We start from the raw sequence: 13,166 nt of genomic DNA, 5'->3' as shown, positions 1-13,166 counted from the left end.
AAAATAAAAAACAATAAAAAGAATTACTTCCATAAAAAATTCTTAGGTATAGAATAAAAATGTAAGGGCAGTGTTTTCTCTATTTGAGGTGCTCACACAGTTGGGAGCGGTACAAAGACTTGGAACTTTAGACATCCAGCTTCTTACTGTGTGATGGAAAGTGTGTAAATGACATGTCAAGAGGAAACCAGGCTGTGGAAATCTGATCCGGTCAGAGTCCCTCCAGCACCAGAGATACAGGTCAGGAATTCAGTGAGCACCAGATACTGCCATCACCCTGACCTAAGTGTATCTCTGTTGGGCAAGGTGCTTATGAACAAATCTTTCCAAAAAACATAGGTGAACTATTCTGGTTTTACTAATAACTTTATTTAAATAAGACACAGGAACTTCTATACTGAAAAAATACAAAACAAAAGCCACACATTTCCTTGTGTAAAGCCATATTGTATGGTAACTCGAATACTGTTCAGCGCAGTGGCTAGAATTAAACAGTACAACTATGTACAAAATTTAAACAATTTCTGACAAATTTCTACAGCTGGATGTAGGATACATTTGAGCTCAACAACTTCTGGGAAATTTACATGGCAAAGCATAAGCTTTAACACATTTGGTTCGGAACTTTAATATATGCTAAGAACAAATGTACAACACAATTAATATTTAGTTTCTCATGAGAAAATAAAAGCACATGTCACTATAAATATCGTACATCAGATTTCATCACCAAAAAAGCATTCAGTCCATCTTTCAGAAATTGATATTGATACTATTGCATCTTATTTGGACAAAAGCAGAGCATAAGATCAATACATTATGTAATGCTAAACCAGATATCAGAAGTTAATGGAGCTCATATTTATCTTACAGAATAATTTTCTCCCTTTAACCATAATCTACAAAATATAGTATTTTCATCAAGGCCTGAGATTATTAGGGTTAAAGGTGTCTGCTGCTGAAGAGATTGTTTTAAAAGGTTCCCCTGTGAAAATGGCAAAAGTAAACTGAGTCCTTTTCCATGACAGTCTCCTACAATATAACACTGACTAATTTAAAGGAGCCAGAATGCACCTTCAGGAGAGAATATTACTGCAAACTTTGGTGGAAAGAAGATAATTGGAATCATGAAAAAATAATACACAAAATACATACACACACAAACATATACATATATATATATATACCATTTCTAAAAAAAAAAAAAATCAATGGTGTTGCTTTCTTCTTTATCACTTCTTCTTTCTTCACCCTCCTTAGGAAATAAAACAAAGAAATCCCGAGGAATGACTGAAAGGAACTGAAACGTTCCTATAACTGTAGGCACCTATTCCCCTAACTGTTAAGAAAACTGTGCCATATACTGTAGTAGGTACAGATGAAACAACTCTGTGTTTTACTGAACTGAAGCAATGGAATAAAAATACAAAAACCTCCCTCTGCTTTAGGATACTCTCTTTGTGCCACAGAAAACAAAGTCTGAGAGCTGGGCTCTTCCACTGACCACTCAAGAGTATCTAGGGCTCTCTTCACACTGTTGAGAATTCGGGTCAAGTCTGTGAGTTCAAGACTGCTTACTTGGGTATAGGCTTTACTTTGCAAATCCAAAATACTACCAGAACTATCCATGATATTGTGAGGAGAGACGCAATGAGGCAGCTGTGAGCGACCACCATGTAAGTCACCAAAGAACCTGCTTCCTAATGTGCACAGCATCTGAGACCCGCATACTCTCTCTCCACACAAATGCGACTCGCGCACCTCAAGTGCTTGAGGAAAACAATTAACCAAAAGCCTGTCATTTTTCAACCTGCAAATTAAAGCATTTCCAAAAGTGAAACTGAACACTAATATGCCTTTAGCTAAAACAATGGCATTTCATGACCCTGATGGGCAACATAAACAAGAAATCTCCACCATCCCCTGGGAAAGTTCACTTGTTTGGAAATCAAACCCAGACTTTCTTGTTTTTAAATCCCATTACACACAATTGGAATGTTTACATACAGCCTGGTATCAGACGCTTTATTTGCAACATTAGAACAGTCATTAACTGAGCAACACCTGAACTTGTTTAAAAAAAAAAAAAAGCCACATCTACACATGTTGAAACAGTGGATTCAACAGTTGTGTTACTTGTAACCGCATGACAAAAGTGATGTCAGACACCACAGATTTGCTGGTTCTCCTCATGTTCACCCATGTCCAGGATTATTGTTCTCCTAGGGTTGAATGCACTTCTTATTCTAAGAATGTGGAATGTAATGAGGAAAGGGAAATGCAGAAAATAAGGAAAGGCAAAAGAGTGATGTTCCCTCTTTAGCTTTTTAGCTGTGAAATATTTAATATCCCAATATGATATACATTCCAAGTTACCTGAGTTTAGACTTCAACTGAAGTACCTGAAGCTAGGCCATAGGGTGGGCACTGTGCAACTGTTGTGGCCATTTATTTATTTATTTTTTTGCATTGTATGTATTACAGAAGTTAGAAACAAACACCTGGATCAATTGTAAACATAATCCTGAAGTACAGTATTTTCCATAGGACAAAACACAGCAAGACATTTTTCTATTTAGACAGGCAACTTTTTGATATAGAGCTTATTTATACTGAAGAATTTGGAACAAAACACAGGACACACTACTACTCTGTCAAACATACTATGAAATGCATAGTCTCCACTTAAAATGCTGAATGACACACACATTTTGCAAGCATTACTGCTTTCCACAAAAACTGCTGAATAGGAGTTCCGTCCCTGCCAAGATCAGTGTCAAGAGATACTTTATGATGCTGATAAGTATTCTGTTGGTGGTGGTGGTGTTCAAAAAGTTTGTCACTCCATGCAGATAAGATGTCTGAGGTCTAGTTCCTAATCCATGAAGGTAGGGTAGAGGCCAGCTCCCCCTTCACTTTAGATGATCACATAGTTCTGAGCAGAGATGTGTTCCTCACCCTGCAGTTCCTGCAGGAGCTGCTGCTGGGACGGCTGTTGGACGGAGGCCTCCGTGGCGCCCACGGAGCTGGTGTCGTCAGTAAGGGATGTAAAGGAAACCCGGGAGGAGAGCTGCTCGACGGTCAGAGTGGCCAGAGCCGAGCTCTGGCCAGAGTTAGGAGAGTTCTTGAGCATCAGGTCGGAGGCAGGTAAGAGAGGGCCTAGAAGTTTTACAGGACAGAAAGCTGATCCGGTTGGGATGAAATTAACCTTGTTTTTGTCAGGACATGAAAAGAGAGGGGCTGAGATAGGCTGACGAGACCTAAAACCGTAAGACAAAATGACATTTATAATCACTAACAACTTCCAAACTTTCTCACTTAGCTGGAGTTCTCTACAACAGCTACAATGCGAATGGCAGGGAATGAGTTAAGTGTACACAGAGGGGTAAACATCTTCCATAGCACAAGTCAGCTGGCAGACTACGGATGTGCACAGCACTGAGTGAATTTTGACACCAAAGGATCTTCAAAAGGACTGGGCAAATTTTTTCTAAGATCATTAGTTTGCTTTCAATCATTTAGGAAGATGGAAAAACCTCCTATGTTATAGCTGAAGATTATTATGCAAGGTTAGAATGACCTTTTCTGTTAAGAAAAAGTGCAATGGGAGAGGGATGACCTAATCCTATATTTGGTTTTAAGCATTTCCTCCTTTTTCTGCATTGCTATACTTCTACCAACAGATAAGAAAATTTCTCAAAGAGCCGGTCACAGCCCAGCGGAGCAGGGTCCTGAAGCCTTTCCTCCCCTCCCATTCCCAGAACTTAGCCATCAACTCCTGCAAGACCAGTCTCTGTCCCCTTCCAGGTTGCAAGAGTACAGCAGCCTTCCCCAGGCACTTGCACTGGGACAAAGGGATGAGTGAGTCTAAGAGCCACAGAGTCTTTTTTTTTTCTTTTTTTTTTTTTGAGTTACTCTGCCAAGTATTCACAGCATGAACCTCTTCTTTAATTTCTAATTTAATGCGTACTGAAAATTCAAAAAGAAAAAAAAATCTGTCTCCATTAAATGAATACACATGCTAGATAGCGTCTACAGGGAGACATGTTAGTTTCCTTCTGGTTTGGGGCATCACTATCCTAAGGCCAGCCACACATGGATATTTGCCACTAAACTCCTTGTTAGCCATCTAAATCAACAGAGGTTTTGAGAGGAAAATTCTTAGTGATCAAAAATAGATATTTTAGGTAGTAAGAATGAATTTCCAAGTTTCTGTATTAAGTTTATGTATTTCCAGCATACAGACTCCAATGCTACACTAAGATCCCTTCTGCTTATTCAATTTTCTTTTTATAATTTGGTTTTGAGACACGTTATCAGCTGGATGGAGTAGTTGATTCATCTGTAATCAACTGGTCTCAGTAAAAAAAGCTTTACAGCTTTGCAGATCCCAGCTGATAGAAAAGACATTACTTACGCCATTTCCTCAAAGACCTTCACTCGCTCACATCCCTCTGGGGGCTCCCGTTTGAACATGTAGCTGTTGTTTGGTTTGGGAGATGAAGCGTACTTGGGTAACGGTGAGCTACTCCCACTGTCTGTAAATTTAAAGCAGTTATATTAACTAGTGATTGAAAGCTCTTTTAAATTAAATTTGATTTCCAAACAAGCAGCCTTTTGCACAGTTTATCCACTATGGCCCCTCTGCTTCCACCACAGATCTTCCTTTTTTGCAGAGCTATTACTAACACCCTTGTGTAGTACATTTCTTAGAAATAAAAGATGCGATGCAACAGTTATCTGCCATACCACAGAAAATAAAAGGAGGATATTTCGGTCCAGAAACTGCATTTTGAATAAAGCAGCACTATCATCTTGAAAACAATTACAGCAGTATGTATTTCAAAATGTAGATGAATGGGGCAATATATATAAATCATGCAAAAGAAATATGAGGTTATAACACAGGGTTCTCTAGGTTTTCTCACTGTCCAACCGGTTTAATTAAAAATTTTAGCATGTGGAATAATCTTCATTACAAAGTTTCTTAGCAGAAATATTACTTTTACTTTCATTACACCATGAACAGATGTATACAGGGGGAAAAAACAGGTTTGTAACACATAATATCTTTTTCCCTCAGCCCATCATGAAAAATGGAATTTACTCAGAAATTTGCCTTGAAAATGTCTACATAAAATAGTTTTTCCAGCAGTTTGTATTTTTGCTATTAGAAGCATGAGGAATCTAAAAGCATCTCGACCTAATATGTTTTCTTCATATTTTTGACCAAAAAAAGAAATGGTCTATTCATGAAAAGTCATAAAACCTATATGTAATTTCTCCCTTTCCTACCTGGCAAAGGATTTTGGAAAATCAAATCCACCAAAATGTGTCATTATCTTTGTAAGATGCCAAGTTGTAAAGTCAGTAATGTACCTGTATAAATACAATAGTCCCATTTAAACAAATTCTGACTTAATGCAAACCAATTCTCACTGCTAAAATATGAAGCACATGATCTATTGAGATGTATTATTTTCATGTATATTTTGAAAGATGGCTTTGGTGTCATAATTAAGGTTGTCACAATTTTGATAAGTTGCTTTGGATTAGGCTACAGAACACAGCACCACATTCAGAATCTGAGTAACAGGGATGTTTTCATCATCATTAATGAACTATAATACATGCTTAGTAGACTCTTGAGGCACACTTAGTTGTATTTGGTAAGTGAGTCAAAGAGCACCTAGGTTAGTCTTGGGAATGGAGATGTGTGCTTATATTTGCATATGGCTGTATCTCGGGCTGGGAAATCATTGCCTACAAAATAAAAAGGCCACACAATTGGGAAACCTTAGAAAACCACCCCTTCTCCATCACTACTGTTACATATGTTCCTGCAGATTACACACTGTCTGTTGGAAGGAATTAGGTCTTAGAATTAAGTTCCGTTTCTTCACATGTCATTCAGATTTAAAGATTTTCTCAGAGTCGATACTCATCTTATAGTATTTAAACAAATGGAAGGCAGGAGGAAGGATATAATTTTCTTTCTTAGGTGAATGCAAAACCTCATTAACCTGGCTAGAGTCTGAGTTTGCTGCCCTCTACTTGAGCTGGGCAAGACCAGAAAGATTGGTCTACAATCAAAAAGTGGTGAGAACGAGACCTTGAGCTTGGTGTAATACAAAAACACAGCCTGACCCTGCTTTATTATCCAGGCAGCAAGCAGCCCTGTGGAGATGGTATGTGATGTCTCCGTGGAGGTTCTTGCTGGTGATGGTATTCTCCAAGGAGGGCACAAATGGCCTGAAACCCTGGGCTCCAATGGTTGTGAGAAGACTTTTTCTTGCTGTCAGCGGGAGTGTGGCCATGTCAGCAGTCAAGGACTCACCCCATCAGCATGTAAGAAAAGTCACCTCGGCCACTGCTACAGTCTTTTGGGCTCTACTGCTTACTACGTCACCAGGTCTGCTGCTTGGTTTCTCTCATGACTTTATTAATGACTTCAAGGGACATTCCCAGAATTGAAAGCTAGACAGGAGCTGGACAATGTATAAAACTGATTATCTTCCTATTAACAATTTACAATAAATTAAATAGTTTTATTCCTAATTTTTTTTTAAATTTCAGAAGCTTATAGTTTTAGTTTTACCTACTTAAACATTCTTTTTTTAAAATAGTTTTTTTAAAGTTTATTCATTTATTTTGAGAGAGAGAGAGGGAGGGAGGGACAGAGAGAGAGAGAATCCCAAGCAGGCTCTGCACTGGCAGCACAGAGCCTTACACAGAGCTTGAACTTATGAAGCGTGAGTTCATGACCTGAGCCGAAACCAAGAGTGGGACACTTAACTGACTGAGCCACCCAGGTGCCCCACTTAAACATTCTTGTTCTAGTTTAGGGGAGAAGGGGTGGTTAATGTTAAACAAAAAATAAATAAATATATTGCTATCTTAGAATAGATCGTATTTGGTACTATTATATCTCCTTGCCTTTTCAATTAAAAAGTTGAGGTTTTTTTGTTGTTGCTGTTGAACTATATATATAACATTTATTTGAATTTTTGGTGGTCTGGAAAAATAAAGCTTGAAAGGAGAATTAAAACTATTTAGAAAAAAAATTTTTTTTTTTAATTTTTTTTTCAACGTTTATTTACTTTTGGGACAGAGAGAGACAGAGCATGAACGGGGGAGGGGCAGAGAAAGAGGGAGACACAGAATCGGAAACAGGCTCCAGGCTCTGAGCCATCAGCCCAGAGCCTGATGCGGGGCTCGAACTCACGGACCGCGAGATCGTGACCTGGCTGAAGTCGGACGCTTAACCGACTGCGCCACCCAGGCGCCCTGAAAAAAATTTTTTGTAATGTTTATGCATTTTTGAGACACAGAGAGAGACAGAGTGAGTGGGGGGGAGGGGCTGGGGGGAGGGGCAGAGACAGAGGGAGACACAGAATCCCAAGCAGGCTCCAGGCTTCAAGCTATCAGCACAGAGCCTGACGTGGGGCTCAAACTCACAAGCTGTGAGATCAGGACCTGAGCTAAAGTTGGACACTTAACTGACTGAACCACTCAGGCACTCCCCAAAATTGAAACTATTAACAGATTTGTTCAATCTGGAGTTTTGTTTTTTTTTTTCCCCTCAGGTGAGTATATGATCTGGTAGACAGCAAAGAGGAACAGGAAATGGAGACCCGTAGTCTGAGGTCTCAGTTCTGTCACTAGTTGTGAAACCTTAAACACAACTGCCTTTCTGAGTTTCTATATAACTAAAGAAATTATCACTCCTAACTTGAAAATTCTGTGACTTTCTTAATGGTTCTAACAAGTATTTTTTTGCTTCACAAAATGGCATGATTTAAAACCAACCCACATGAACAACCTATTCTACCCATTCCAGACTTGGGGTCTAGCTGATTCGTTTAGGACTCTGTGCCAAATTTAATAAACACATTTCAGTAACAGAACATTACAAATGTGAGGTAAACACACTTGCTCAGGAGATTCAAGATGAGAGTTTCATGGTAATCTTAATTCAATCACTTTTGTTCACAAGCATGATAAATTTTCACATTCTGTCATCCCTCAGTAAGAAATAACTAGACCTGTAGTTCTCATTAAGTGTAACTTTATATTCTTATAGCCAATGTCAATTAATAAAACTAAATGTAAAAATATGATCATTTACATATTTGTCTGTATTTTAACAGTCTCATCTATCTTTATAAAGAATCACCCAACTCTGGAAATTAGTAGTATGGAAACCTTTTACTGGTTTGGGAAAACTTATACATGTGTACCATATTTACCATTAAAATATAAGTAGGTTGTCAAATATTTTTAATATTTGGGGAGAAGGATAAAATTGGCTTTTACATACAAAAACAATATTTTTAAAACTACATGTACTTTGGGGCGCCTGGGTGGCTCGGTTGGTTAGGCATCCGACTTCGGCTCAGGTCATGATCTCCCGGTCCATGAGTTCGAGCCCCGAATCAGGCTGTGTGCTGACAGCTCACAGCCTGGAGCCTGTTTCGGATTCTGTGTTTCCCTCTCTCTGACCCTCCCCTGCTCATGCTCTGTCTCTGTCTCAAAAATAAATAAATGTAAAAAAAAAAAAAAAAAACTACATGTACTTTTATTGTTTAAGAGTTTTCTGAATCTCTCCTTATATATGGCCCTCATTATTTCTGGTATATTAAGTATGGCCCACAATTCCAGTATAAAAAATGATATTATACAATTAAGACATTCTGTGGGTAGGTATGTAAAATCTTTGCCATGGTTCTTATTAGTCTTAAGTCTTTAGATGTGCTTTATCTCTTACTATCAGATCACTATCAAGAGAAATTAGTACTAAAACAAGTAATGTAATAGCACAGTAAGTAGTCCTTAACTTTGGTTTCACATTAGACTCATCAGATGTTTCAAAAATATCAATAAATACCACTGTCCAGACCTCATCCCTAAGATATTCTGATTTAGTCTGGGGCTCTTCCCCAGCACGTGCTGCCTCGTTGCTTCGTTGCTTCGTTGGTTCCTTCCTTCCTTCCTTCCTTTCTTTCTTTCTTTCATTTTTTTGGAAAGCCCCCAAATATTTTTACAGCAGAGCCAAATTTGAGACCCAATCATGAAAAGGTCAAAGCACTGGTCTGGAGTCAGGCTGCCTGACTTCTATCAGGCCTAACACCATGACCTAGGAAAAATTTGATCCCTTTTTTGATCTGCAAAATGGGACTAATTACTGATAGGATAGCTATGAAAAATGTGTGTGAAAAGAATTAGGACAGTGCCTGAATCATATGGTCTGAATATGACCATAATAGCAGAAAGAACACACCCTTCCCTGTTTGCAAATGTAAGAAGGTGAACCATTCAGAAATTAAGTGCCTATTTTAACTTTCTCTTGGCAGAAGAGGGGAACAGAAAATAATTTTTAATAGATCTGCACATTCTATTTCTATTCAGGTACTTAAAAAGAGGAGATTTTTGTGTTTGGGAGCAAGGCAGGGTGATATTTGGAGTACCAGATTCCCCAGTTTAGACTGCCTAGCATAAACCCTGCCAGTTCATAAAGTCATCCTTTGGCATATAATCTATCATCCTGAAATTAAAATCAATGGCTAAAGCATAGATTCTACAGATTCCTCTACAAAGACCTAACCAGTAGAATGTAATTCTGTCTTCACAGCGGAGGTAAGAGGCTGGGTAAGTGAGTTCAACCAAAACTATACTCAATGACATATGAGGAGTGTAATTAAAAGCCAATGATGAGTTAGGTTATAAATATGATTGACTAAACAGGACCTAAACAATTACTACTCTAGCATTAAAATTACTTCTTTTGCTTCAGGAAATGAAATTATCAGCTGTAGTGTGGTTTGATGGCCTAATGAAACTGGGAGAAACACAAAACTATATAGCCTTTCTTGGCAACAAACAATTTGGAACCAGTTGTTTGTGATTACTGATTGTATTGAAAAGGAGTTCAGTTAACTCCAAGACCAAACTGGGGACAAGGAGAAATTTTGGCTTTTACAAACAGTCTGTAAGGTTCCCCTAAAACTTCAAAGTCAACCTTTTATGAGAAGGTTACAGAATTTTAATAAAACAAGTCATCAACCACAGCTAAGATCTTCCTCAGACTGGCATTCAACAAAGGGTAAGGAGGAATAATGACCATCAGAACCTTTGCTACTTATATTTTTGAACTTTATTTCAAATTAAGATTGTGTTTTGAATAATGGGCTTAACTTACATTCCAAATGTTTGGTCCATTAATCAAATATTTGTCATATGTGGGCAAGTGTTCTAATCACATCGTTCCCTAAGTATTCATTGAATTGATATCAATTTAAAAATTAAGTAAACAATCATAGCTGTTCCTTTATTTTTGTGTACTCACAACAAGTACAATTCTTCTTCCACAAACATAATCTTGATATGCAGAATGGCACACTTTATTATTATCTCCTAATGTGACTTGGAGTCATTGATATGCTAACTAGTCACTCGGAATTTGACTATCTGACCTTGCAGTTCAAAATGAAAGCAAATCACTTTACTGAAGACAGTCTTCAAACCAGTTTATAGACTAAAATCCAGCCTCTTATACATATACATCACAATGGTCACACAGAAAAATTTCAGTTTACAGAGAATATTTTATATCTTGAAAAGTAATGTAATTAAGGATCTCAGGAAAATCATTCTGATACAATCTTTTTTGTTTATTTTCTTAAAGTAGACTTCACACCCAGCTCAGAGTCCAACACGGGGCTTAAACTCCTGACCCGGCAATCAAGACCTGAGCTGAGATCAAGAGTTGGATGCTTAACTGACTGAGCCACCCAGGTGTTCCCCATCTTAGATTTTATATTCTTGAGCTTTTTAAATAGAAATATTTCCAGGGACATCAGTTTTCAAAAAACATTTTAAAACACACTATTCATATTAAACTACTCCTGAAGTATCCTAATGAGGAAAAATAAACACTTCTAATAAAAGTTTCACTGTAATTAAAAAAAAAATTTTAATGTTTACTTATCTTTGAGAGAAAGCGAGCACATGAACAGGGGAGGGCAGAGAGAGAGAGAGAGAGAGGGCAGAATCTGAAGCAGGCTCCAGGCTCCAAGCTGTCAGCACAGAGCCTGACATGGGGCTCGAACTCACGAACTGTGAGATCATGCCCTGAGCCGAAATCAGATGCTTAACCAACTGAGCCACCCAGGCACCCCAAAGTTTCACCGTAATTTTAAATGCTCACTTAAATATTTGCTGAGCACTTAACTATGTGCAAAATAGAAGGTGGCAAAGAAAAATGCTACAAATGCTGTCTTAACGTATTAGGGAAATCTTGGTATTTACTTTCTACCCCCAATTCTTGCTAAAGAAAAATGGTATTATAGTGTCTTTAGGCACTAACCAACATGGAATCTTAAACTTATCACTGTTTCCACCTTAAAGCTTGTTCCTTCTATGATACTCACTGGCTAATTACTAATGGTAATAATCTACTTTCTCCATCTCCCAAATTAGAACTCTGATAGAACTTGGCCTTTATCCTCCCTGACCTCATCCATCTATCAGCCACCAGATGCTGCAGACTCCTCTTTAGTCCCTCTCCTCCAACATCTCTGCACCCCCTCAATCTCTCTCCCCTGCCCCTGTAGTTTCCCAACTGAGAGGCATAAAACAATGTGCTGACATGCAAGATTTTTAGAACATTTACACACACTTTTTACCCTTAAAAATAAGAAAGTATGCTTTACTAATACATATTTAGTTTGTGGATCGAATTAAGTACATACATAACTTAGAAATATATGAACTTATATTAATGGTATAGATCAAAAATTGCTGCAAAGGACATGTGAGAAATCAAATTTGGAGACCACGGGACTAGACTGCCAAAAATTACCTTATCTGGTCCTCCTGCTCTCTCTCCACTTCTGTACTTCCACCTGTGCTGTAGCCCTTAAAGATAAATCTGGTCGTGTCCTTTAGCTGACAAAGATCTTTACCTGGTCCTTCATTTCTCTGAGCAAGGCCTACAAGGCCCCTTATGAAATGCCGGCCTTTCTACCTCTCTACTCTCACTGCTTCTGCTCGCCACCATTCACCTCTGTGCTCTAGCCACACAGTTTCTTACTGTTCTCCACACACCAGGCCCTTTCACAGCTGATTGCCCATATAAGGCTATTCCTCCTGCAAAAGAGGCAGCAAGTAGTAGTATGAGGTTTGTAAAGAAGATCTTTGTTGTCATCTGGACTACAAAGAATTTAGGAAAGTTACTTTATTTTCTAAGCCTCAGCTTCCCCTTTCTTAAAATAATAATGTTCCTCCCTACTCACAGGATTGTGGTAACATTATAGGAGATGACAAAGGTAAAATCACCTGAGCACATTTAATCACTATTAACAATCCTAGGAGGCAGGTACCATCATTATCTGTAATTAATAGATTAAGAAATTGAGATACTAGAGAGGTTGAGTAGCTTGCCCAAGGACACATAATTACTAAGTGGTAGAGCTGGGATTCACCCAGGTGATTCAGACCAGGCTGGGATTCACCCAGGGATTCAGACCAGGCTGCACCAGAGTCAGAGCTCATTACCGTTAGGCTCCCTGTCTTGCTAGGTTTTGATCTGTCTCAACTGTAGTGTCCTTGCTGGAGACAGGAGGAGGAGACAAGATGATGATCAAGTTCCTTCCAATCTAACATCCCATGCTTCTAATTAAAGTCTGAAAGCTCAGGTAATCTGAATTCTAATTAAAATCTGAAAGCTTTATTGGGCCTGACTTTTGTTAGTGTCACAAGAGACCCAGTGTAAGCAATGGCCTCTATGTGTTGGTATTTTTCCTAGAGGAACACAGAAGATAACAGGGAGAAAAAATTTAACAGATCCCCTTTTGGGGGTATCAACAGGCCTAGTTCATACCCTACTTTCTGCCCAGTCATGATCAGAATGGAAGATGATATGGATTTTAGCAGTTACTTCCTTTCCCTGAATTTCAAAAGGGAATTTGGACTTTATGGTTTCTTCCCCACCAAAGGCCTTATCACTAAATTAGCATAATCTTAGTTGTTTAGTTCTCTGTACTGTCTTTTTTTTTTGGTGGTGATCGGGGAGGGGAACATTATCACACTCTTCCCAAACATTCAAAGGCCTCATACATATAATTTAACAGCCTAAAAAAAAGATACTGATGTTCAACACAGCTAAA

At 38.4% G+C, this 13,166-nt stretch overlaps 1 protein-coding gene across 1 annotated transcript in view; it reads right to left on the bottom strand.

Annotated features, from left to right (window-relative positions):
* Positions 1 to 347: 347 nt before the first annotated feature.
* The window catches only part of GLCCI1 (glucocorticoid induced 1), a 123,325-nt gene continuing 110,506 nt past the window's right edge, over positions 348 to 13,166 (bottom strand). The window contains exons 8-9 of the mRNA XM_047837007.1: positions 4,418 to 4,538; positions 348 to 3,260 (exon numbers count right to left, since the gene is read on the bottom strand). Coding sequence (XP_047692963.1) covers positions 2,918 to 3,260; positions 4,418 to 4,538 — 464 coding nt within the window. The 3' untranslated portion in view covers positions 348 to 2,917. The remainder of the gene's footprint in view (positions 3,261 to 4,417; positions 4,539 to 13,166) is intronic.

The sequence above is a fragment of the Prionailurus viverrinus genome, chromosome A2, assembly GCF_022837055.1.
Source record: "Prionailurus viverrinus isolate Anna chromosome A2, UM_Priviv_1.0, whole genome shotgun sequence".
Lineage (NCBI taxonomy): Eukaryota > Metazoa > Chordata > Mammalia > Carnivora > Felidae > Prionailurus > Prionailurus viverrinus.
Note: the sequence above shows the minus strand (reverse complement) of the source record. Positions and strands in the feature narration are given on the sequence as shown.